This window comes from Pituophis catenifer, unplaced genomic scaffold (genome assembly GCF_029215685.1).
Source record: "Pituophis catenifer annectens isolate HBS135680 unplaced genomic scaffold, rPitCat1.0.hap2 SCAF_7, whole genome shotgun sequence".
Taxonomy (NCBI): domain Eukaryota; kingdom Metazoa; phylum Chordata; class Lepidosauria; order Squamata; family Colubridae; genus Pituophis; species Pituophis catenifer.
Window position 1 is genome coordinate 42,184,445 of NW_027256887.1, and position 25,617 is coordinate 42,210,061.

At 39.3% G+C, this 25,617-nt stretch overlaps 1 protein-coding gene across 1 annotated transcript; it reads right to left on the minus strand.

Annotated features, from left to right (window-relative positions):
• Positions 1-18,124: 18,124 nt before the first annotated feature.
• KICS2 (KICSTOR subunit 2) lies at positions 18,125-25,271 on the minus strand. The gene is made up of 3 exons (XM_070947185.1): positions 24,993-25,271; positions 22,736-23,024; positions 18,125-19,375 (listed from the first exon to the last, which is right to left on the minus strand). The coding sequence occupies exons 1-3, from the start codon at positions 25,225-25,227 to the stop codon at positions 18,559-18,561; spliced, it is 1,341 nt and encodes a 446-aa protein (XP_070803286.1). The 5' UTR covers positions 25,228-25,271; the 3' UTR covers positions 18,125-18,558.
• Between the last annotated feature and the right edge of the window lie 346 nt (positions 25,272-25,617).

Here is a 25,617-nt window from a genome sequence, read left to right on the forward strand (position 1 = left end):
CTGCCAGCATCACACTAATTTAACAATATATACTTGAGTGTGGTTTAAGACTTCACAAAGAATTATGGTTATTTGAAATGAATTTGTTAAGAAATAGGATTTATTTTTAGTGCTGCCTGGTTCCAGTTCATTTTTCAGAAGGTCTGAGGCTGTATTTTAAGAATTACTAAGCAGCCTGTCAAAGTCAATGCAGGAAGGAGACTCACCTTGACATTGCCTTCTGTAGTAGCTATTCAGTATGCATGTGACAGTCCTAGTGTAGTTCACTGACAGGATATGAGGAATTAAATTGCTTCTAGGAAACAGCAGTTTTCTAAACCAGTGGAAGTCTGTGGTCAGAATTACAATTGCAGTCTTCCTCTGGTTGATATCCAGCAGACACCTTCACCAGGCTGGCCAGGAATACTGAGAATTGTGTTCTGACCCTGATGAAGAACTCTCTATTGAAGAAAGTGGGTTGTTTCTAATGCTTCCACTCAGGCCAATTGCAGTGCAATAAAACTAGACATTAGCCACTGAATCTCTTTGCTATCAATTCAGCTCAAAAACTGTTTACATTCCTAAGAGCCACTTGTCTGGACAAGTTTTAATTAATCAATAATCTGTAGCAAAACATTCCTGGACAGCTGCAAACTAAATGAGTAACTTGTTAATACTTTAAAGCTGCTGCATCTTCAAGATTATGAAACACAGTGCATACAGATGAATTGTGTTGTGTTTTTTGTTAGTTTATTTAAATTGAATTATCTCTTTTTCAACTGGAATAGCTCCTTCAGTTAAGGCAAGAGTTTATTTACAGGGCAAAACATTATTTTCTACTGTACTACAATCTGAATAAAATGGGTCAGAACTATTTTCTTTCTAATTATGTCAGTATCTTTTTCATGTGTGAGTGAATGCTCTGAACTGGCATAATGCTACATCATTAGGAACTTTTCTGTTATATGTGACCTGTCTTGACAACTCTTGCACAAACCGACACTTAAGGCATGTCCTTTCTCTGAATGTTTTATAGCTTACCTTTGCACTCTAAAGGAGACTCTATTGTTTGTCATTAATTAAAAGTAAAAAAATAAATAAAAAACACAGTCTAGGGAAATGTGGGGTAGGGGAGGAGTCAGTTTATATCCATTGACACATATAAAATTGAAACCAAATATTTATTTTCACATAGCTCTTGTCACAATAGAAATTTGCAGTTCTTCCAGTTGAACATTTTTCTCTTATACTACATGAAATTCCAAAATGTAGAAGACTAGCTAATATGTGAAAGCACTTGTTATTGCATAACATTTGAAAGGCATTGTTCCCTGCTACTAAGTGAAGTTGATTCATTTTGTTAAGTGATCATAAATGCTAAAACTCATTAAATTATGTTTAGCTAAGAAGTTCACAAAAGTTGCTGTTTCTTAATGTATTGAAAATCAGCTGCTCAATAGTTATTTCTGATCTATTGTTAAGTATTATATTTTGTAAAACTTACAGGCCTATTTTTTGGGGACTAATTTATGTGTGCCCAAGATGATGTAGTTAATAGCTATTTAGCAAACAAAATTAAAAATTAATGATATTCATTAATGTGAGACAAAGAATCCACTTAGGGATATTCAGCTATGATATGCTGAATTATATCTTTTGCCCTCAATAGACTGAAACAATAAGAGCTTTCATATTTTTGAATGCAGTCACCAAAATTAACTATGGCATATCTCTATCCTAGAAACTTAACTAAGACCACATACTCAGTATTGAGGCTTCAGCTAATATAAAACTTGTGAAACATGACAATGACCCGTGTAAGGTTGAGAATTGTTTGCTTAACTAGACCAAATTTGAGACCTGTGGGACAAACTTGAAAATGTCAGCTTTCTTTTAAGTGCATTCTAGCCTAGTGATTGTTGTTATTAACAGGCCATATGGTGTAACAAAGGTGGGTGCCTGTATCTTGAAAGTGCATAAGGAAATTCTGTATGTCTGAATATAACTCTACTGGCTTCCACACTGCTTATATTAGAAATTGTTTAGTGAAGAAAAATATTACGAACAGTGAGTTTAGTGAATGTTTCCAGTTAGAACATTCACTTGAGTTAAAATGTGTAGTTTGATGGTATGTTATAGCTACTTCAAGTATAGTAAGTGGATATGTAAAGGGAAATGGATACAACTACAGGCATAGTGAAGGCTAAATGCCTCTGTACTAATCAAGTCAGTATTGTCCTTGACTGTCAGTTAGATAGATTGCAGTGCTGGTAGCTTCCTGCTTGTTGACTGTTACCTAATTGTGTCAATGTACATCTGTAAGTATGTACATGTGAAAGTGCCTTTACATTTTTAGAGAAGCTGCTTTGGCTTAGCTTCTTATACTATTGCATTTTTATTTTCATGTTCTGTTGTTTTTGTCCTGCTGCGTTCCCACAACATTACTTCTATTCTGAAAGAAAAAAGGAATTACAATTGCACAGTCCTGGAAGAAAAAAAGAAGAAAACGTACTGTTAAGCTGTTGTGACAATGCACTTTGATGTATAGTACTGTACATTTTGGCATGTACCATATACTTTCAAAATTGTTTCTCATAATGTAACTTTATAATAAATAAGGATAGTTCTGTCAGTATATTTTTTGTTGAATTATATCTGTCAATCATCTTTTATTCTTGGATGCCCTCTAGATCCTTTCTTCTTATTCGGTGAATAAGAGCTGCTTGTCACAGATGAGACACATTGTATTGTTTGCTCCATCAATTCTTAAATGGAAATTTCAAAGTAGCTTTAAAGTGTCAGATTCTTTACTTGAGGGTTTATTAGTTGAGAAGGCAGCCAGCGTGACGATGGTGCAGCATCAGATGTGGTGCACAGGCTGCTGCAAAAAAACTAGAACTTTCCCTGCCAAAATTTAAACTGAGGAAACACTTCTTAAAATTCCAGTCCATGTTAATATGAGCCATGAATAGATATTTTACAAAGGTTGCCAAAACTGGAAAAACTACCCTTAAAATGTTGCAGGTTAAAAACTTCTACTAGACTATAAGTTATTGCATAGTGACAGACAGCTATTTAGCTGAAACATTACTCCCAACTATCTACCAGACTAATCCATAATTATTCAGTACCTTGTTTTAATAACAATTACAAATATTTTATACCATTTCTTATTACCAATGGTTCCAAAACATTTTACTGTAATAAAAGAAGGTTGGAACAATCAATTTTTTTAAAAAAGATGTGGCCATAGGGAAGAGCTAGGAAATGCCAATATAAAAATTGGAATTTAAAAAATGCTTGAAATACTTAAGCATTTGTACTGCTGCTTGTACAGGTAGCTCTTGAATTATGACCACAAGTAATTTTGGTTGTAAGTCACAATCTACATATAGTGGGGCAAAAAAGTATTTAGTCAGCCACCAATTGTGCAAGTTCTCCCACATAAAAAGATGAGAGAGGCCTGTAATTGACATCACAGGTAGACCTCAAACTATGAGAGACAAAATGAGAAAACAAATCCAGACAATCACATTGTCTGATTTGGAAAGAATTTATTTGCAAATTATGGTAGAAAATAAGTATTTGGTCAATATCAAAAGTTCATCTCAATACTTTGTTATATATCCTTTGCTGGCAATTACAGAGATCAAACGTTTTCTGTAAGTCTTCACAAGGTTGGCACACACTGTTGCTGGTATGTTGGCCCATTCCTCCATGCAGATCTCTAGAGCAGTGATGTTTTGGGGCTGTCGCTGGGCAACATGGACTTTCAACTCCCTCCAAAGTTTTTCTATGAGGTTGAGATCTGGAGACTGGCTAGGCTACTCCAGGACCTTGAAATGCTTCTTACGAAGCCACTCCTTCATTGCCCGGGCAGTGTGTTTGGGATCATTGTCATGCTAAAAGACCCAGCCATGTTTCATCTTCAATGCCCTTGCTGATGGAAGGAGGTTTGCACTCAAAATCTCACGATACATGGCCCCATTCATTCTTTCCTGTACACGGAAAGAATGAAATCCAGTCATCCTGGTCCCTTTGCAAACAGAAGAAACAGCCCCAAAGCATGATGTTGCCACCCCCATGCTTCACAGTAGGTATGGTGTTCTTTGGATGCAACTCAGCATTCTCTCTCCTCCAAACACAACGAGTTGTGTTTCTACCAAACAGTTCTACTTTGGTTTCATCTGACCATATGACATTCTCCCAATCCTCTTCTGGCTCATCCAAATGCTCTCTAGCAAACTTCAGACGGGCCCAGACATGTACTGGCTTAAGCAGGGGGACACGTCTAGCACTGCAGGATCTGAATCCCTGGCGGCGTAGTGTGTTACTGATGGTAGCCTTTGTTATGTTGATCCCAGCTCTGTGCCCCCATGTGATTCTGGGATTTTTGCTCACCGTTCTTGTGATCATTTTGGCCCCACGGGGTGAGATCTTGTGTGGAGCCCCAGATCGAGGGAGATTATCAGTGGTCTTGTATGTCTTCCATTTTCTAATTATTGCTCCCACAGTTGATTTCTTCACACCAAGTTGCTTGCCTATTGCAGATTCAGTCTTCCCAGCCTGGTGCAGGTCTACAATTTTGTTTCTGGTGTCCTTCGACAGCTCTTTGGTCTTCACCATAGTGGAGTTTGGCATGTGACTGTTTGAGGTTGTAGACAGGTGTCTTTTCTACTGATAACAAGTTCAAACGGGTGCCATTAATACAGGTAATGAGTGGAGGACAGAGGAGCCTCTTAAAAAAGAAGTTACAGGTCTGTGAGAGCCAGAAATCTTGCTTGTTTGTAGGTTTCTGCCAGAGACTCTGTGTTGCGCACTGTAATGGGCTGGGTAACGAGGGTTTGGCCTACCAAGGTGGACGGTGGTGACTTTCAATTGTACTTTAACAAAAAAAATGAACTGTCAATGTTGGGGGGTTGCTTGTTGTGGGGAGACAGGGTGGTCATTCCTTCGCGGTTAAGGCACAGAGTTCTGGAAATGTTGCATGAGGGACACCTAGGTATTGTTCGCATGAAAGGCCTAGCTCATAGTTATGTTTGGTGGCCACATCTCGACCAAGATGTCACTGAGTGGGTGGGGAAGTGCAGGCCCTGCCAGGAGTCCCGCCCAGATCCGCCCATAGCTCCTGTTCGCGAATGGGAAAAACCAAAAGGGCCATGGGGGAGGATTCACATTGATTTCGCTGGCCCGTTCCACGGCCAGAACTTTCTCATTATTGTAGATACATATTCTAAGTGGCTCGAAATTGCCCTAATGCCATCTACCACTTCTGAGACCGTAATCAAAGTACTCAGAAAACTATTCGCAACACACGGGTTGCCGGACACCCTGGTATCCGACAATGGGCCCCAATTCACGGCAACTCAATTTGAAGGCTACCTAGCCGAATTAGGTATAAGACATGCATTATCCTCTCCTTTTCATCCGGCTTCTAATGGCCTTGCTGAAAGATTTGTAAGAACGGCCAAAGAAGCTCTTTCCCGGCTTGATGCAGGGGACTGGCAGGCTAGAATAGATGAGTTCTTGGCAGTACAGCACGCCACCCCGTGCCCGACCTCGGGCCGCAGCCCAGCCGAGCTCTTAATGGGCCGAAAACTGCATTCTCGACCGCCTGCATCCCAATTACCGTATTTTCCGGCGTATAAGACAACTTTTTAACACATGAAAATCTTCTCAAAAGTCGGGGGTCATCTTATACGCCGGGTGTCGTTCTCCTGTAACCAGGCAGACCAGCCCGAAAGGCTCTGACGAGCCTTAAATGGCTCTGGCGATCCCAGCTCTGACGATCCCAGCTGAGTTCCCTGCAACTCAGCTGGGATCGCCAGAACCATGGCTCTGACGGTCCCAGCTCTGACGGTCGATCCCATCCCAGCTGAGTTCCCTGCAACTCAGCTGGGATGGCCAGAGCCATGTAAAAGATAAAAAGTTTTCCCCCTCCAGCTTGCTTACCTCAGCTGCTAGTCCCAACGCTTGCCTTGCTTCGCTTGCCTGAATCTATTCCATCAGCAATCAGCAATCAAGCAAGCAGGGAGTTGTGGACTTCAACTCCCAGAATTCCTCAGCCAGCAAAGCAAAGCTGGCTGAGGAATTCTGGGAGTTGAAGTCTACAAGTCTTAAAGTTGCCAAGGTTAGAGACCCCTGTTCTATTGGGTAAGTTTTTTTCCCCTTTGGGAGCTTTAAAAAAAATAGTCAATTGGGTTTTTTTTAGTTGTTCTTTTTTAGACCTAGCCATTTAAAGTTTAGGAAGTTTTAAATTTAGCTTTCATATAAAAATAAAAATAAAATAAAATAAAATAATATTTGTGCAGCTTTCTGAGATTTAGTGTGTTTCTGTAGTGTTTCACTCTAACTACACAAACACACAAAATCTCACAAAGCTGTATGTGGAATTTTGTGTGTGTAAAGTGTGAAAGTTGGTTTTTTGGACTTTTTGTGGCTGTGTGAGGTTCCTGCTTGTTGCAGGGGCCATTTTGGGTCTAGCACAGCTGCTTTTACATTGTAGGTGAGCCAGTTGATGTTTTTTTAATTTTTATTTGGTGTGCATTGGAAGAGGGGTAGTCTTATATGGCGAGTATAGCCCAAACCCTATATTTTAACAGGAAAAGTTGGGGGTCGTCTTATACGCCCAGTCGTCTTATACGCCGGAAAATACGGTACTCCCCCGATAGCTTCACAATTCCAAGTAGGAACACCAGTTTTTGCTAAAAGTTACACCAATGGGCCCTTATGGGTAGAGGGAACCATCATGGGAATTACCGGACCAAAGTCATATACAGTCGATATAGGGCATGGGAAAATCTGGAGGAGGCATATAGATCAATTGCGTAAACGTTTACAAAACGAAAACTCATATACGGTTTCAAAATATTGCAGAAACAAAAGGAGAAGATCTAAGAGACCTGATGACAGATATATTAGTAGAGGCTACCCAGAAGGAAAAAAACGATATTAGTAGGGAAATTGACGAAATATATAGAGTTCATACGAACTATGCTCGTAGGAACAAACTACCTAAAGAAATACATGTTAGATTCACACGTAAAACTGTAAAAGAAGAGATCTACACATCAATGAGAGAGGGAAAACTCTGCTACAAAGGAAAAGAAATAATAACCCTAAAACAAGTTCCAAGAAGAATAAGAGAATACAGAAAAAACTATAATTTCTTGACAACCCTACTGAATCAACATAAAATAATGTTCCGCTGGCTGGTGCCAGAGGGAATTCTAATATCTTGGGACGACAAAAAATATAAAATCGACACGATAGAGAAGGCACAAGAATTTCTTGACACTCACTTTATAATAGAAGAAGAACAGGAAACTAGACGTGATTCAGAAAATGCAAACCAGGAACACTCCATGGGGGAAACAAAAAAAGAAAAGGAAGAGAAGGAGTCTAGGGAAAGGGAGAAGATGGAGAGAGAAGGGGCTAGGGGGAAAACACAAATGGTAACAAGAAACACAAGTAGACTTAGACTAACAAAGAAAAACTAAGGGAAATGGGACGAGAGTTGAAATTAATCTCAATCAATATAAACGGCCTTAATCTACCAACCAAAAGAACACACACTTTCAGAAAACTTCAAAAATTAGACATAGATATTATCAACTTACAAGAAGTACATATCAAAAAACAACATCAACAGTTACTAGAAAACAGAAAACTTGGAACATTATTCACCTCACTATCAGATAAAAAAAAAAGAGGTATCGCAATATACATTAAAAGCCATATTCAGGCAAAACAAATTTACACAGATGGAGATGGCAGGATACTAATGATAGACATTAAGATGGAGGCCCGAAATATGTTATTGACATCAATATATGCTCCGAACGGGAACCAAAAAGAATACTTCAAAAAGATACATGATAAAATTAAAGAACTAGACTACAAACATATATGTATAATAGGGGACTACAATGCAATCGTTGATATGGACTATGACTACCAAAGTAACAAAAAAAATAAATCTAGGAAAAAGACACTACCCGATACCTTTAAGGATATGATTCAAGAGTTACAATTGAAAGATGCCTGGAGAGAACTGAATAAAACCAAAAAACAGTATACATATTACTCAAATCCCCATCAGTCCTGGTCCAGACTAGACATGGCCTGGATGACTGCAGATCTAAGAGAAAACATAAAAGAAATTGAAATTACACCGAATGTATGGGCAGACCACAGTCCTATAATAATAGTCTGGAAAGGCCAGCCAAAAAGAGGACGATGGATGATGGATAGAGAGATCATCAAAGATAAAGAATATATAGAGATTATAAAGAAAGAGATGGAGATATTCTTTCAAATAAACAATAGGGAACAAACATCATTGCAAGTCCTATGGGACACTACAAAAGCCTATATAAGAGGACTAACAATTTCATTCAAGGCGAAGAAAAACAGAGAGAAACAGCAAAGAAGAAACAATTTATTGATTGAGCTCGGAAAACAGGAAGCAGAATTACAGAACAGACCTGACAAGAAAGAGATCAAGAGAAAAATAAACCTTATTAAACATGAAATAAACCTAATAACAACAACAGAAATAGCTAGGAAAATCAAAATGGCAAAACAAAACCAATTTGAATTTGCAAATAAAATAGGACGTTGGTTGGCCTATAAACTAAAGAAAGAAAAGGAAAAAAAATTAATACACCAACTACAAGACGAACAAGGGCAATTGCAGCATATGGATGAAGAAAAAAAGCGAATTGTAAGAAATTTCTATCAGGAACTATATGCACAGGAAGAAATCCAACTGGAAAAAGTAAAAGAGTATATAAATAAATCCAATATTCAAGAAATAAAGGAAACTCAAAGAGAACTCTTGAACAGACCAATATCGATGTCAGAATTAATTGAAGCGAAGAAGAAGCAGAACAACAATAAAACACCAGGTCCAGATGGCATCCCGGCGGAATTTTACAAAATTGAATACCAGCCAATAGATGATATTTTATTACAAGTCCTGAATGAAGCAATCTTAGAAGCCAAAATTCCTAAATCATGGATAGAAACAATCATTACATTGATACCTAAAGAAGACTCAGATCTCACCCAAACCAAAAACTACAGACCCATATCACTTCTAAACGCAGATTATAAATTATTTACATCAATCATGGCCCAGAGAATGAAGAGAATTATCGTGAATTATATCCATCCAGACCAAAATGGATTCATTCCAAATAGGCAAATCAATAAGAACACAAGAACAATAATCAATATACTGGAATATTATGAGCAAAAATCGGACGAAAAGATGGCCTTACTCTTCCTTGACGCACAGAAGGCGTTCGACAATCTTAATTGGGGATTCTTAACATTGCAATTAGAAAAAATGGGAACCGGCGATAAATTTTTAAATATGATTAAAACAATATACTCAGACCAAATCGCAAAAATATGGATAAACGGAGAGACAACAGACCAATTCAAAATATCCAAGGGAGTGAGACAAGGATGTCCCCTCTCTCCTATATTATATATATTAGCATTGGAACCACTGTTGAATGAAATTAGGAATGACAATGACATAAAAGGATTAAGAACAAAAAACCAGGAATATAAGTTACAAGCATTCGCGGACGACGTAGTATTTATTTTAGAACGACCAAAACAATCAGGACTGAATTTACTAAGGAAGATAGAACAATATGGCGAAGTGGCAGGATTGAAAATCAATAGACAAAAAACAAAACTACTAACTAAAAATTTGACAAAAACCCAGGAGAAAGAATTGGAAGAGACATTAGGAATACAAACAACAACAAAAATAAAATACCTAGGAATTTGGCTCACCAATAAGGTATCATCCCTTAAAGAAGACAATTATATTAAATTGGCCAAACAAATTCAGAAGGACTTAGAGGCATGGAGTAAATTGAAACTATCACTACTAGGCAAAATTGCTTCAATTAAAATGACAATTCTACCAAAAATATTATATCTATTTAAAACAATACCGATAAACCCAGGAAAATCATATTTCAAAGACCTTGATAAAATGACATTAAAGTATATATGGCAAGGGAAAAGAGCCAGGATTAAACTGAAACACCTGCAGGACACCAAAGAAAGGGGTGGCCTGGGATTACCAGACTGGCAAACTTATTACACTGCAACAGCTTTAACTTGGATTAAGGATTGGATGACACTCGAAGATAAACGAACACTAGCACTAGAAGGATTTGACTTGTCAAAAGGCTGGCACGCATTTTTATGGGAGGAAAAGCCCAGACAACATGAACACTTCAGGAGACACTATATCAGAGGAGCATTGGCAAAAATTTGGACTGAAATAAGGAGAAAACACTACGACAAAATCCCAAGATGGCTATCAACCATGGAGGCCCAAATTTACCCGAACACAATGGATATAGACAAGATGAAAACCTATGACGAATTGTTGAACGCAGAGGGAGATATGAAAACAAGAGAGGAATTGAGACAACAGGGCACGGACATTGATTGGTGGCCGTATTTACAGATAAAATCAAGATATAAAAGTGATATGAAAAAATTTGGAATCCCAAAAGAAAGAAATGAATTAGATAAAATTATAATGCAATCAGATGATAAATTAATAACTAAAATATATAATTATCTGCTAAAATACAAATTGGAAGAAGTGGTGAAGGAAAATATGATTATTTGGGCTAAAAATTTTGGATATAATATCAACCTAGAAAATTGGGAAAAAATGTGGAAAGTAAATACTAAGCTGACAATGTCCGTGCCCTACAAAGAAAATACTTACAAGATGTTTTATAGGTGGCATCTCCCCCCTGCACGGTTGGCAAGGATGTTTCCCAATACCAATCAGAATTGTTGGAAGTGTAAAATACGGAAGGGGACCTACTACCACATGTGGTGGTCATGCCCAAAAGTCAAAAATTTTTGGAAAACAATTCAAAGTCAGCTGGAAGAAATCACCACCCAAAAAGTGCCCCTCAGACCGGAAACATACTTATTAGGAATACTGACAAAGGACTATAAAAAAGAGACACAATACTTGATAATACACATCCTAACCGCAGCTAGAATCGTTTTCGCACAAATGTGGAAATTGGAAGACACGCCACCAGAAGAAAAAATAATACAAAAAACAATGGAATGTGCGGAAATGGATAAACTGACCAAAGAAATACAGGGAAAAGAAGATTCAGACTTTTACTTAATTTGGCAAAAATGGTACAACTGGTTAGATAAAAAAGACACGAAATAAGGGAATACCACCCAATGATACAAAAATAAGGAAATAAAATGAAATATTGTTATATAAACATTGATACATGATGAAAGATAATATATACAGATATATAGATATATAATTACCGAAGTAGCTCTATTTTCAAAGTTCAAGCTCTATGACTTGATTTCATTGTATAGTTAGTTTATGTTTGGTTTGTTTAAACGTCTATGTCTGTATGTGTATGTTTGTCTATAATAAAAAAATTAAAAAAAAAAACAAAAAAAAAAACGAAAACTCATGTCCTAACTTTCAAGGTCTTCCTGACACAGCTACCTCAAGCCCGAGTAAGCCGGAATACTTATCTGGCAACCCTGAGTTCCAGCGCTGCCCCAGCGAGCCGACACTCCCAGCCGGAGATAGCCACACCTCCGGAGAAATCCAGGAGGTTCCATTGGCGGAGCCAGGAGAGACGGGAGGTCCCTCCGACCGGCTCGATGCCTCGCCAACAACTGAACTGTGCAGGTCAACCAGGATTAAGACACGCCCTGGTCACCTGCGTGATTTTGTATGTAAATATGTAAATAGATAGAATAAGTGCCTTCTGGGAGTGGAGGGGTGTTATGTATGTATCTATTTTGTGCAGGAAATTCAAATGTACAGTGAATCCTGATTGGTTCTTGGTCACCTCGGAAAAGTATATAAAGAGGGCTGTTGCCTGTGTTCTTTTGCTGAAGTCTCACCCTGAATTAAAGAGCTGTTGTTACTAGCCTGCTTGTGCCTCTCGTTATTCCCTCGCTACAACACTATAATTGTTTTAAAACCTATTTAAATAAATAGCAATTTAAAAATAAAGTGACATCAACTCAAAGCAAGCATTAATGCTGTGGATTTGGACAGCATGTGCTGTTATTGTCAACACCAGCAAAATAACCACAGCTGTAGTTAGGCAAGAAAATAATTGTCTATTGTGATAGAATATTTATTGTGTTTTACTAGGAGATTCTCCTTTTTAAAGACAATCTTCTAAAGTGGCATTTAAAAGTATTCTGATTATACTGTTATCTTTCCTTATTTATTGCTGCTTTTTTAATGTTTGTCCTTGGAATGCTATGTAATAATTTTATTTTATTTTGGTAAAATTTACAATTAAAAATGCATTACAAGTCTTAAATCTGAAATGCTTATGATTTCATAGCAGCAGTCAGTTATTCAGATCCTAAGAGGGTATTCTAGACCAGTGGCCCCCAAACCTTTGGGCACCAGGGACCAGTTCTGTGAAGAGAGGTTTTTCTGTGGCCTAGTTTCTGGCATGCTGTGGACCGGTGCCAGTTTACGGACCAGGGGTTGGGGATCCCTGTTCTAGACAATTGTACAAGCAATAAATGCAGTAGAGATGATAAGACATTTGTCAGACAAGTCTGAAGTACCAAAGGCCTGTTTAAGAGCCAGGTCTTCAGGCTCCTTTGAAATACTAGAACCCTGCCAGATCGAATCAGCTGACCACGTACAATGGGAGACCCTCAAGTAACCATATCCTATGGCTAATAATCAGGACCTTGAATCACATCCAGAAGCAAACTAGTAACTAGTACAGCTATTGAAGCAGAGATGTTACAGAGGGATACTAAATTATGCCCATCACTATCTATGCTGCTGCATTCAGGACCAGTTGGAGTTTTGGGGTAATCTTCAAGGGCAGTCCCATATAGAATGCATTGCAGTAGCCTAACCATGAGGTGATCAAGGTGAGTGACTATCTGAAGGACTCCCTCCCGCTCCCTGCCCAATTTAGGAAGGGGCAGAACTGATGCACCAGATGAAGGCCTTTCTGGTCAGAGCTGCCACCTGATCATTGAGCAGAAACTCAGTCAAGAAGCACTCAAGTTACACACCACCTTTGAATATGGAAGCACTATTCCATCTATTCTTTCATATATCTACATTTGTAGATATATAATTCAGGTATATTTTCTTGTTTGGAGAAATACATTTGGAAAAATTATTTTTGTACAATGTATATAGGGGATCTGAGGAAATTGTTATACATTTTTGAGAAACGGTACAGAAAACTAGGAATTCCAAGGAATATCTTCTGATATCTATAAAATGAATGTTTTGTTTGCAGTCACAAATCTTGAAACTAAGCACTATTTATATTAATTTTCAAATTCTAAATATGTGTTCAAGTCCAAAAAAGTTGAAGAGCCCAGATCTATTAGCACCTAAATATTTACAGCTTAAAGGTATGACTATTTTTCTTTAAATATCCTGTTGTGCAGGATATTTACTTACTGTCAAGTATGTCAAGTAATTGACTGTCAAATATGGACTGTGGCTTTGTTATACTGTATTAGTATATTGATATGATATTACCTGAAGCTCAAATAACATTTTATCAACTTCTCCTGTAATCTTTTTATATGAGTTCATTACAACAAGACGGGATCTGTACCTCTTTTCCAAAATTAGATGCTTTTAAGTTTAATATTAATATAGACATTTAAAATTACATTTCCTGAAAGGCTGTGCAATTAAAGAATTATCTGGGCATTGTTTATAAGGAAAATAGCAAAAAAAAAAAAAAAAAGCTAAAGGAACTGGAAGAGGAAAAGGGCAAGTGTCAATTTTAGACAAGGTAAAAATGGGAAAATATATCATAGGAGAACAGAAAACACAGGATTGTCCCTGTGACAATCATTTTATGATGAAGCATTCAGTAATTGCAATTGATGTACCAATCAATAGAGGCAACAGATATCCCATATTACCTGTGTTATTGTTAAAGTTTTAACTGTTTACAATTATATTCCATTCAGCAAATCTAAAATACTACATTTGGAAATTTAATCAGAAGGTGTAACAATCTATGAATGTTATGTTTCTTGTCTCAGAGCAATAGCAATTTCTCCCTTCCCCCAATTTATCTCCAAAATAGAATAAATGCTATCACTTCAAAAACAAATAATCCATTTTTTGCTGCACCTAAATAAAGCAGGGCAGCTATTTTACTTCAGCGTTTTTTCAAAAATAGCCTGTGGAGCTCCATCTGTGCATTGTCCTTGTCGTATTGACAAAACCAAGTGTTAAATCCACAATACTCTGAGATCAAGGGGATGTATAAGACATATGAAGTGTAAGAAACATAATTATGTAGACAGTCTCACTTTTTCCTCTGATATTTTGTCTAAAGTTTGACTAAAAGAAGCATATTCATCCACGTTTTGTTGTTCACATTCAGTAGTCTGGCTCCCATTGCATATAGCTGCTTAAATACAAGAAATGAAACAATTGAAAAACATTTGTTTAGCACCAAGTAAATATTTAATTATTGTAATTTGGGGCTCCACTTGAAAACCAAAAACCAATAAAAAAATAATTCAGCTGGTACACTTGCAGAAGCCTGCAAGTCAGTGTTTTTCAAGCAGGGCAAGTTTGAGATGTGTGGACTTATACTCTCAAAATAGCCAACCTGGCTAGCTGAGGAATTCTGGGACTAGAAGTCCATGCACTTTAAAGTTGTCACGCTCGAGAAGCACTAAGTGCTTACAAGCTACTGTAGACCATTGTTATGGGAGTTGCCAGGATGGATCTTGAGAATTTAACAGACTGTAGCGCCTGATATATACTATCTCAACCAATCAGAAAACCTGTTCAGTTACCATTGGAATGATGGAAAGTGGCCTAATAGTAGGCATTCTCTGTAGAGACTCCCTTCCAATGGAAGAGCTTGCCTTTACCTTCCATGGTAAGGACTGCTCCCACCCTTATAGCCTTCTGGGAAGTTGTAAAAATCTGGTTTTTCCAGAGAGCATTTTAGGATTCATTCCTGAGCTGCCAATGTAGAACTTAGTCCTGTGTGTGGTTTTACATTCTGCATTATTTTATTAAAAATACACAACAAATCATCTAGAATCCAGAAATGAGGCATTGTGGTATAAATATAAAAATGGCTACTTGCATCCCAATAATATTATCCAAATAATTAACATAAATTGTCACTTTCACATTTTGTTTCCCAAAAACGTCTTGATAGCAACAGAATCACAGATTTCTGGTTTCATGCAACAGAACTATTTTGTTATCTGTAGGCATTCACAGTTAGCCAAAATATGCATCCTACAGTGCAAGCTGTGCCATTTCATATTTGTATTACAACATCAGAAACAAGTGTAGTGTGAGCAGTGGTGGGATTCAAGTAATTTAACAACTGGTTTTCTGTCCTAATGATTTCTTTCAACAACCAGTTTGCCAAACTGCTCAGAAAGTTAACAACTGGTTCTCCCGAAGTGGTGTGAACCGGCTGAATCCCACCACTGGGTGTGAGGTATACAGTGACTTGCAGTGTCATGATGTGCATGTTATCACTCTTTCCCTAACAGTGGATGCCAATTATCTGTGAAATGCTGATGTACTGAAAAAGGTTTCATTTAAACAATGTCTCAGTTTAACTAGCTGTGATATGATTCTTTCAGCCGTGCATTAGCTCTTTACAGTCTTCTATTATTTTATTTTCAGTTATGTAAAAACGAGCAACCTCGGATTTGTTTCCAATTGAAGCCCATGTGCTGTGCAAATCTTGCTTGGTTATCTGGGAAGAGTTCAATCTGGCTGAACCTGAGGAACAGGGTCCTTGACGTTATCAGCACCTCACCTGCCAATTAGATCCTAGTTCCTCTTGGCTGGTGACAACCTCTAGGATAGTGACTGTCAGGGGGTTCAGGCAATGATAAATTATTCATTGCAAGAAGGTATGTTCTCAAAGCCATTTAAGGAGGCCTTGGTTCGATCCCTCCTTTAAAAAAAATCATCACTTGATCCACCTGCCTGGACAAATTCTGTCCAGTTTCCCGTCTTCCCTTTTTAGGGAAGGTGATAGAAAAGGTGGTTACTTGGCAGCTTCAGAGAGTCCTGGATGAAACAGATTATCTAGACCCCTCCCAGTTACGATTCAGGTCGTTATGGGACAGAAACAGCATTGGTTGCACTTGTTGATGATCTCTGGCAAGAGCGGGATGGAGGTAGTACAACCATCCTTGCTCTTCTTGACTTCTCTCAGCAACCTTTAATACCATCAACCATGGTATCATTTAGGGCCAGCTATGGAGTTTGAGGCTAGGCAACACAATCATGCACTGATTTGGTTTCTTTCTCCAAGATCAGTCGCAATTGGTGTTGATAGGGAGAGATTCCAGTCCATGGCTGCTTTTTTGTAGCATGCTGCAGGGCTCGGTACTCTCTCAACTCCTTTTGAGAGAGATCACCTGCCGCCATGGGTTGAAGTATCATCAGTATGCTAATGATGCTCAATTTATATCTCACCCATGGTAATCGAAGTGATGTTGTCACTACCCTCCAGTGATTCCTGGAGATTGGGTGGGGGAGTGTTTGGATGGGGGATAACAGGCTTTGATTGAACCGTGGTCAGACTGAATAGCTTTAAGTGCATGGAACTTCAAGATCCGGGACTTTGGTTCTGGATGGGATGGCACCATCCCAGACATCCCCCGTCTGCAATTCCTGGACTCATGATTGCTGCTTGAAGTTGTGGCTAGGAGACCCTTTGCACTACTTCACATTGTGCGTTAGTTGCATCCCTTCCTGCATCAGGAGTCTGCGCTTAGTCACTCAAGCCCAAGTCATCTCGTGTCTGAACTACTGCAATATGCTCTACATGGGGTTACCCTTGAAGAGTATTTGGAAGCTACAACTGGTGCAATGTGTGGCAGGTTGGGCAGTCCTTGGGGCCCCTAGAATGGCTCATTACACCACTGTTGTGCAAGCTGCACTGGTTGCCAGTTTGCTTCTGAGTGCAATTCAAGTTGTTATCATCTTTAAAGTCTTGCACGGCATGGATCCAGGTTACCTGAGGAATTGTCTCACCCCAATGGGACTGGCCTGCCCCACTCACCCTGGCAGAGAAGGCATGCTGTGTGCCCTGTTTGTCAAGGTGTTCCAGTTGGAGGGGTGTCCGGGAGAAGAGCAATATATGCCATGTCTCCTGCCCTTTGCAACATATCCCCCTCCCCAACTCCAGGGTAAGATCTGCTTCCACTCTCCTGATCTTTCATAAGGCTCTGAAGACCCGGCTCTGCCAGCTGGTTTGCCCCCAAGGGGAAGAATGTTGGAGGTGGTTGATGGACCAATAGAAGATCCCACCTCTTCCCTTGTGATCCTGCTCTATTCTGCTCCATCTTTTAATTATAATTTGTATTTTTATTAGAAATATTTATTTTTATGATTTCAGTGTTTTTAGTGTTGTAAGCTACCCAGAGTCCCCTTGTGAAGAGATGGGTGGCAAACAAATTTAATAGAACTATTAACCAAACTGCTTAACTGAAATGTTTTCATAAATAAATCTTATTAATCTAAAATACAATAATCCAAACAGAGCCAAAATACCATTTATTATTTTAGTTAGCACTTAGTATTTAAAATACTAATCCTGATCTGTAATTTTGTCCTGGTAATCATTTTACCAGATTTTTATAATACTGTACAGTTCCTTCTGTATTATTTTACATATCTTCCTGCTTCTATTTTTCCTTTCTAATTTTTAAATGTTATTAACATTCAAATTTAATTACAGAATATAATTAAATAAAAAACTCCACTTGTTAACCCTCAGCACTTAGTTTTAGGATTGAAAATTATTGCTGCTCAACTTTGCCAGTAATGTTGCAGCTTTAAAATGAACTTTAAAATGAGTTTCTTTTCTGTTTCCCCCCAAATAAGACACCCCCTGATAATATGGCAATAAGTCCAAGCGCTTATTTCAGGGTTCAAAAAAATATAAGACAGGGTCTTATTTTCGAGGAAATAAGGTATGTAAATGTAAGGAATTTCAGAATAATTTCTGTATCACATTAGAAAAATACAGAATGCCAAACCAAGCTTTTATAACTATCTGAAAGGTGCAGAAGCAATGGAAAAATAAAATACTTCATTCTACAATGCATTTCATTTATTGCAATAATTTCTTTCTAAGTTCTAGCATTTTCCAGTGACTATGACTGAAAAACACTTTAAGAGAAGACAGTGAGCTCTGGGTTGAAAATTTGAAACCAAATTTTCTGCAGATCCTAAACAAAGAAGTAACAAAAGATAAAGTGCATATAGGAAGAACAAGGGTCAGACAAAAAAAAAAGTTGATCAAAACTCCAGATAATTTTAGTGCACCTTTGTGTAATTTGCATGTTCCCATTCAATTCTATATAATTCTGATTTTTCATTCCAAAAATGCTTAATAATTTAATTTTCATCATTAAATACTTATTAAAATACTTTTAAAAATAATGACAACATGTACAAATGCTTATTTGAGGAAGCTTGGAATGTGTTGTGTTACTGTTGTCTATCTTGTCTTAACAGTCCTCTTACCCTTTGGATCCTGGCTTCAGGCTTGCAAAAGCTTTAGAGTTCTTAAGAGAATAGAACGTTTCATTGAGGAAAGAGATAAAATGAGAGTCTCGCTCAGACTTTTTGGATTCAAAAATAACCACAATGGTAAAATGAGGTTCAGGTCGGGTTAAGAAGTATGTGCTCTGAACTTTGTCATCATAGAAATGAACCACCTTTTCCAAAGTATTCAGATCAGAAGCTCTATCAGTCATAATCATGATGACATTAGGCCAGTGCATGACAGGCCTGTCATTGGGCAGTGATACCACTGCTGGATACTGGTCTACACCCTTTGGGGCTTCCCTGTAGGACTGGGTATGATGATAACCATGTCCCTGAAAGCTCTCTGAGCCACGATTGTCAAAGATTAATGAAACATTAACAGCATCGTATTTCCTGATGAAGCTAGAGATTTTCCCAAAATAATCAAGATTAGCTTTTGCAGTCAAAGTTTTCATTTCAGATAGGGTTGTTTGTCGACTAAGTGCCTCATGAAAGTAAAAGCTAAATTTGGCAAGGAGAATATTTTTCAGTTTCATTAGCCACAGGAAAAGGTGTGGAGGTTGAACAGCTTTCTGAGACTGCCCACCAAAGAGATGCTTCTTTGTTTCCCGCTGCTTCTCAAAAATCTGTCCCCATGTCTGCAATTTGGTGTGAGCATTGTGCAAGTGGACCAAGGATGGGAGGAACTTCCATTCAGAGATCTGGGCCTGAGCCTTCAGAAGATGCATAAGCACATCAGTTTCTAACTGAAAACTGCCCTCCAGAGGACTAAGGATTGGGTGATGAAATCTAGAAAAGGTGGAAAAATAGTACATAAAAGGTATTATCTCAACAAGCCATTTATTGTTTTAGTTAAACATATATACTTTAGTTCAATATATGCCGTATTTTTCGGACTATAAGACGCTCCAAAGTATAAGACGCACCTAGCTTTTGGGGATGAAAACAAGGGAAAAATATCTACCTCTGAGCAATTTACCTCCTTGCAGCAAACAGCCTGGTCAGCTTCAGCACAGCCTGATTTAGCACAAGCAGCTGATTGGTGGTTGGATCAGCTTCCTGGAATATCGCCTATCAGTTGTTCCAGGCTGCGGGGATCGTCACCTCCCGTCGTCACCCATCGCTGCTGTGGCCTACCGCTGCATGCCCAGTTTTTGGCATCAGCACGCCATGTTTTTGCCCTCCGCACGTCCCCTTTTGGGCCCGTTCCAGGCGGCAGGAATTGCTGCTGCCACCACCTATCTCCACCGCCTGGAACGGGCCAAAAATGGGATGCACAGAGGCCAAAAATGGGGCACATGGAGGCCGAAAATGGGACGCATGGAGGCGGCAATAGGTGGCAGCAGTGATGGGCGGCAATAGTGGCGACGGGCGTGGCAATCTCTGCAGCCTAGAACAGCTGATAGGCGGTAATCCCGGTCGGCCTATCCTTCCGCCATTCAGCTAATTGAGCTAAATCAGGCTGTGCTGAAGTTGACCAGGCTGTTTGCTGTTTTTCTGCAAAGAGATAATTTGCTGGGAGGCAGAGGCTGAAGGATGGGGGCCAGCAGGTGGGTGGATGCTTCGGCAACATTTGCTGCATAAAATGCACAGACATTTCCACCCACAATTTTTTTTTGGGGGGGGGGGGAGAAGTGTGTCTTATATATTGAAAAATACAGTATACACACACACTCAATATTCTTATTTACAATATATCTTTATAGTATAAAAGGAGACTATCATTCCTTGTTAGTATTTCTAAGCCAACAATTAATGAAAGCTGTAATACCACACTTTTTTCACTGTTTCTAACAAAAATTAAATATTCACCAGGTAGTTCTATACTTGCTACAGAACCAGTTTGGTCTAGTGGTTAAGGCACCAAGCCAGAAACCAGGAGACTTTGAGTTCTAGTCCTGTCTCAGGCATGAAAACCAGCTGGGCAACTTTGGGCTAGTCATTCTCTCTCAGTCCAACTCCCCTCACAGGCCTGCTGTTGTAGGGAAAATAGGAGGAAGGAATATCTATTTATAAGAATTTTATGGTCCCCACTCATTGTCAGTAACTCGATGGCTTACAAAAATAAATATAAATATCAGGTATTGCTGCTTTATTTATAAAAATAAGAAAGACAGAATATAAATAAAATTAGATGAATTATCACTCTTATATCACTTAATGAGTTTATACCAAATCAGCACTAAGTACCCTTGGCACTAGATATCCAATATCTTAAGAGCTATGAATTATTTTATTTACTCTGATGGCACATCTAAAAAGATCATCATTATTCTCCAACAATTATCCAACAATCATTATCCATCCCATCTCATTTATGTGTGCACTTACAGAAGGCTTAGGTCTTAATACTTTCCAATGGCTTAAGAGAGATGAACTAAGGATAGCATCAGTTATGTACTGTATTTTTCGGTCTGTAAGATGCACTTTTTTCCACCCCAAAAGTGGGTGGAAATGTCTGTGCGTCTTATAGATCAAATGTTGGAGCCCCACCCACCCTTTGGCCCAAACCTTACAGTCTCTGCCTCTCAGCAATTTGTCTCCTTCCAGCAAACAGCAAACAGCCTCAGCTTCAGCACAGCCTGATTTAGCACGAGCAGCTGATTGGCAGTTGGATTGGCCGCCCGGAATGCCGCTGATCAGCTGTTCCAGGCTGTGGGGATCACCGCTGCCCATCGCCACCTATTGCTGCCTCCATACACCTCATTTTTGGCCTCCGCACATCCCGTTTTGGGCCCATTCCAGGCAGTGAGGATCTCCGCTACTGTCTAGAATGGGCCAAAAATGGGACATGTGGAGGCCAAAAACAAGGTGTGCAGAGGCCAAAAACGGGGCCCACGGAGACTGAAAATGGGGCATGCGGAGGTGGCAACGGGCAGCAATCCCCGCAGCCTGGAACAGCTGATTGATGGTATTCTGGGAGACCGATCCAACCACTAATCACCTGCTCATGCTAAATCAGGCTGTGCTGAAGCTGAACAGGCTGTTTGCTGCTTGCTGCAAGGAGGCAAATTGCTGGGAGGCAGATTTTTTCCCCTTGTTTTCCTCCCCAAAAGCTAGGTGCATCTTATAGTCCAGAGTGTCTTATAGATCAAAACATATAGTAATTAAATTGTACTCCATGACATCACTTTTTTTTGTTGCCCCCTCCCCCCTCCTCTCCCCATTTCCTCAAAACACTTTTGGCTCGAAAATCACATTTGGGCCTATATTATACGTATTTCAGTTTTTTGCAAATCATAAATCAGATTATGGTCTGCATTTTTTTTTTTTAAATTTGATTTATATGCCGCCCTTCTCCAGAGCCTCAGGGCGGCTTACAATGCATTAAGCCAGGGGTCTCCAACCTTGGCAACTTTAAGCCTGGAGGACTTCAACTCCCAGAATTCCCCAGCCAGCTTTGCTGCCTAGGGAATTCTGGGAGTTGAAGTCCGCTAAGCTTAAAATTGCCAAGGTTGGAGACCCCTGCATTAAGCAATAGCCTTCATACTTTTGTATATTTATACAAAGTCAGCTTATTGCCCCCACAAACTGGGTCCTCAATTTACCTACCTTAGAAAGGATGGAAGGCTGAGTCAACCTTGAGCCTGGTGAGATTCGAACTTACAGTAATTGCAGACAGCTGGTGTTAATCACAATGCTATCAGTCTGCTGAGCCACCAGGCCCTTTAAGCAACTGTGTACACATGTACTGGTTTTCTGGTTAAAAATGTAAAGATGAAAACAGTGCTATATTTGCTTTAGAATTCTAATTCTAAATATTATAATATATATAATTGAATATTGCCTAAACTCTTGCCTAAAGAATGTTGATACTATGAATATATTACATATTTTACAAAAATAGAAACTAAATAATCTTAGTTTTGAAATTTAAAATATGCTTTAATTTTATCCAATGGCTGATCTGGTGAGTTCTAATTAGAGTTCAGAATTAGATAGTAGACAACAGCAGAATTTCAGCGCTGTTGGCTAGACTGGAAAGTCCTAAAACATCCTGAAAACATAGTAAACCACTTTCTTACTGTTGGCAGAATAACTGTGAAAATACAGTTACCAAGAGCTCAACTTGAGAGTATTGTTACCTTTACCATATTAATAAGAATTTTACAGATTTCTAGTCATTCTGTATAGTGTACACATACTAACCTTGAGCTATATCTTTTGAGGATGGATTCCAAAACATTTATCAGTTCCTCAGAGTTTATATACTTTTGGGTACTGAGGCTGTACATTTTTTCATAAAAGTCAGCAATTTCCATCCGAGCCTGGACAAAGAAGCAGAGCTGCTCAGAAAGATGAGAAAGTAGTTCTTCAAGGTGAGGAGCTGTTCCTCCCACTGCATTCCGACCAGTTGCTACCACTTTCTTCAGCTCATTATGTAGAGACGTATATATAGTTCGTATAGAATCTTTACGGCTGAAGAATGATTGCCCACCTATTGTTTGTTTTTAAAGAATAGGTTGTCACTAAAGATAGGAATGAAATGAAGATACAATATTCATGCAAATTTTCTTTTGATTGATACATTCAGGGGGTACACTTTAACAGCTGCTTTCATTATTCCTTAATACCAGTATATATTCATCCTGTAGTTAAAATATTAACTTACGATTTATCAGCATGATTTATTAAAAAACTTTCACCTCTCTCAAAATCCAACCTTTGTTTCCACAATATTTAGAACTTTAAAATTAATTACAATGAAAAAGAGCTCCTTTCCTGGGAAATTAATGTAAACAGCCATTGTTAAATGTTGATACTTCACATTGCTACTAAAAGCTCTAGTCTAGGTGGTTCAGCTTTTTGACCAAGCAGAAGATGAAAGAAACTCTATATAACTATATAGGAGTCAAGATAATGGCTATATGTACCAGAAGACCTGCATATAAAGCGACAAGACTAATAACCATGAAGAGAATTAAAGAAGTGAAAGAAAAATAACCCTTCCATGAAGGTAGAACCATAGGTAGCTGCAGGTTTAGAATGAATCAATTTTAAATTAGAAGTATACTTTTTTCCTTGCACTTTATCCTCTCTTAAATACTAAGACATTTTCATTACTTTCCTCAGAATGTGCCAGTCATTTTATTACCAAGTGATTCTTTTTAATATTTTCTTTTTCCAACTACTATATAGTTTCATTTCTCTCTCCAACTTCCTTTCTTCCTTTTATCTGTAACTTTTATTATGTGTCTTTAAGTCAAGATAGTTTTTGCTATCCTTAGTGCATATTTAGCAATACTATAAATTATATTAATTACCCACATTACATAAAGCAATATAATCCAGAAGAAAGCCTATTGATAATACCAATTTTGAGATTTCAAGGGCTAGTCTTAAAAATATGAATAAAATTTATACTACATTAGCCAGTCAGTCCTAGGGGAGATCAACCCTGACTGCTCTTTAGAAGGCCAGATCCTGAAGATGAAACTCAAATATTTTGGCCACCTAATGAGAAGGAAGGACTCACTGGAGAAGAGCCTAATGCTGGGAAAGATTGAGGGCAAAAGAAGAATGGGACGACAGAGAATGAGGTGGCTGGATGGAGTCACTGAAGCAGTCAGTGTGAGCTTAAATGGACTCCAGAGAATGGTAGAGGACAGGAAGGCCTGGACGAACGAAGTCGGACACAACTTCACAACTAGCAACAAGCTGGCAGACTGTTCCTACTACACTTATGATATATATTACACCTATTGTTCACTACCCTCTCATTTTAAAGATTTTAGTTGTCATTTTTGTTCAGCTAAATTTAACAAAATTCAGGAAGAGCCTTAAAAGAAAATTAAGTTCCAAATGTTACCTACTAGCTTTCTCTGTGAGATTCTATAAAAGAACAGAGCTTTTAGTTCAAAATGGGCAGCACAGCTCCGCAAGTACTAATCTACATTACAGCCACAGTTAATCAGAAATGGGGGGGGGGTGTTTCAATTTGTTACCTGTTTCAAGTAAACATTGATTTTCCTATGTAATCTGCACATTCTGTCCAAAAGTAACACCTCCCCACCATAAGCAAAAGCACCAAGGACAGTGGTACTGATAAGACCTCAACCCCAAATGTTTTCGCTCAAGATGCAGAGGTAGAAAAAGAGAGCGAGTCATTCTGAAGGGAGCAACGGTGCTTCGGATAAGCTTAGAAATGCACGAATTTGGAAAACTGAATCGGTTCTGTAAGAAAGGTCGGGATTCAAGCGTCCCCACCAGCATTGACTTTTGGCGAGCCCTGAGCGGGGCTCAGCAGATGAGAAAAAGTCTTCTTCCCCAGACCCAGCCCTACGCCGCCGCCGCCCTCCTCCTCTAGCCCTGCCCATGACTCAGGACTCCTTCGCAGGGAAGCGCCCCCCAAAGCAGAATGGAGAAGGTGGGATGCAGCGCCCAGCAGCAGCCCGACTTTGGGTACCTAGCTTCTGGCCCAGGAAGGTCATGCTATGGTAGGCTTTTTCAGCCGCCGCCAAATGGGCCAGCCCGGCCAGGAGCGAAAGCCAGCTGCTCCCGGCATTCTTATTCGCTTCGCGCTCCTTCTCCACATTGTCCTTGGCCTTGTCGTAAGAGAAGATGCCTAAATGAGAGAAAAACGTCTCCAGCACTGCCTGCTCCACCGGGACTGGCGCTCCCACGGGCATCGGCTCCCCCATTCGCTGCCCGCCGCCGCCGCGACGATCGCGGCTGCCTCCGCTCACCAGCCTTTGCGCCAAGCGACAGCCCCGGACCCACAGGAACCACAGTCACGTGAGCGAGAGGCGAGGCCATGACAGGCGTGAGCCCAACCCCTTCCCCTTCAGGAGCCATTCCGGAGAGGCGGTTTTCAAAGGCTCAGCCCCACGTGACTTATCGGGGACGGGAAGGGCGTGGCAACGAGGTCTCTGTGGAAGCAATGGAGAAGCGATTCAGTTATTGGTTAGGAGGCAAACATTCTTCCGCGTGTAACTGATTAAGGCAGTGTTTCTCAACCTGCTGGCTGGGGGATTCTGGGAGTTGAAGTCCACCCATCTTCAAGCTTCCAAGGTTGAGAAACACTGGATTAA

Bases quoted from the DNA above. Each gene is read 5' to 3' on its own strand.
- KICS2 (XM_070947185.1), bottom strand. From the start codon at position 25,227: ATGGGGGAGCCGATGCCCGTGGGAGCGCCAGTCCCGGTGGAGCAGGCA. The intron at 23,025-24,992 runs GTACCCAAAGTC...AACAAACAATAG, and splicing joins CTTCCTGGGCCAGAAGCTAG to GTGGGCAATCATTCTTCAGC. The intron at 19,376-22,735 runs GTTAGTATGTGT...CACCTTTTCTAG, and splicing joins CTCAAAAGATATAGCTCAAG to ATTTCATCACCCAATCCTTA.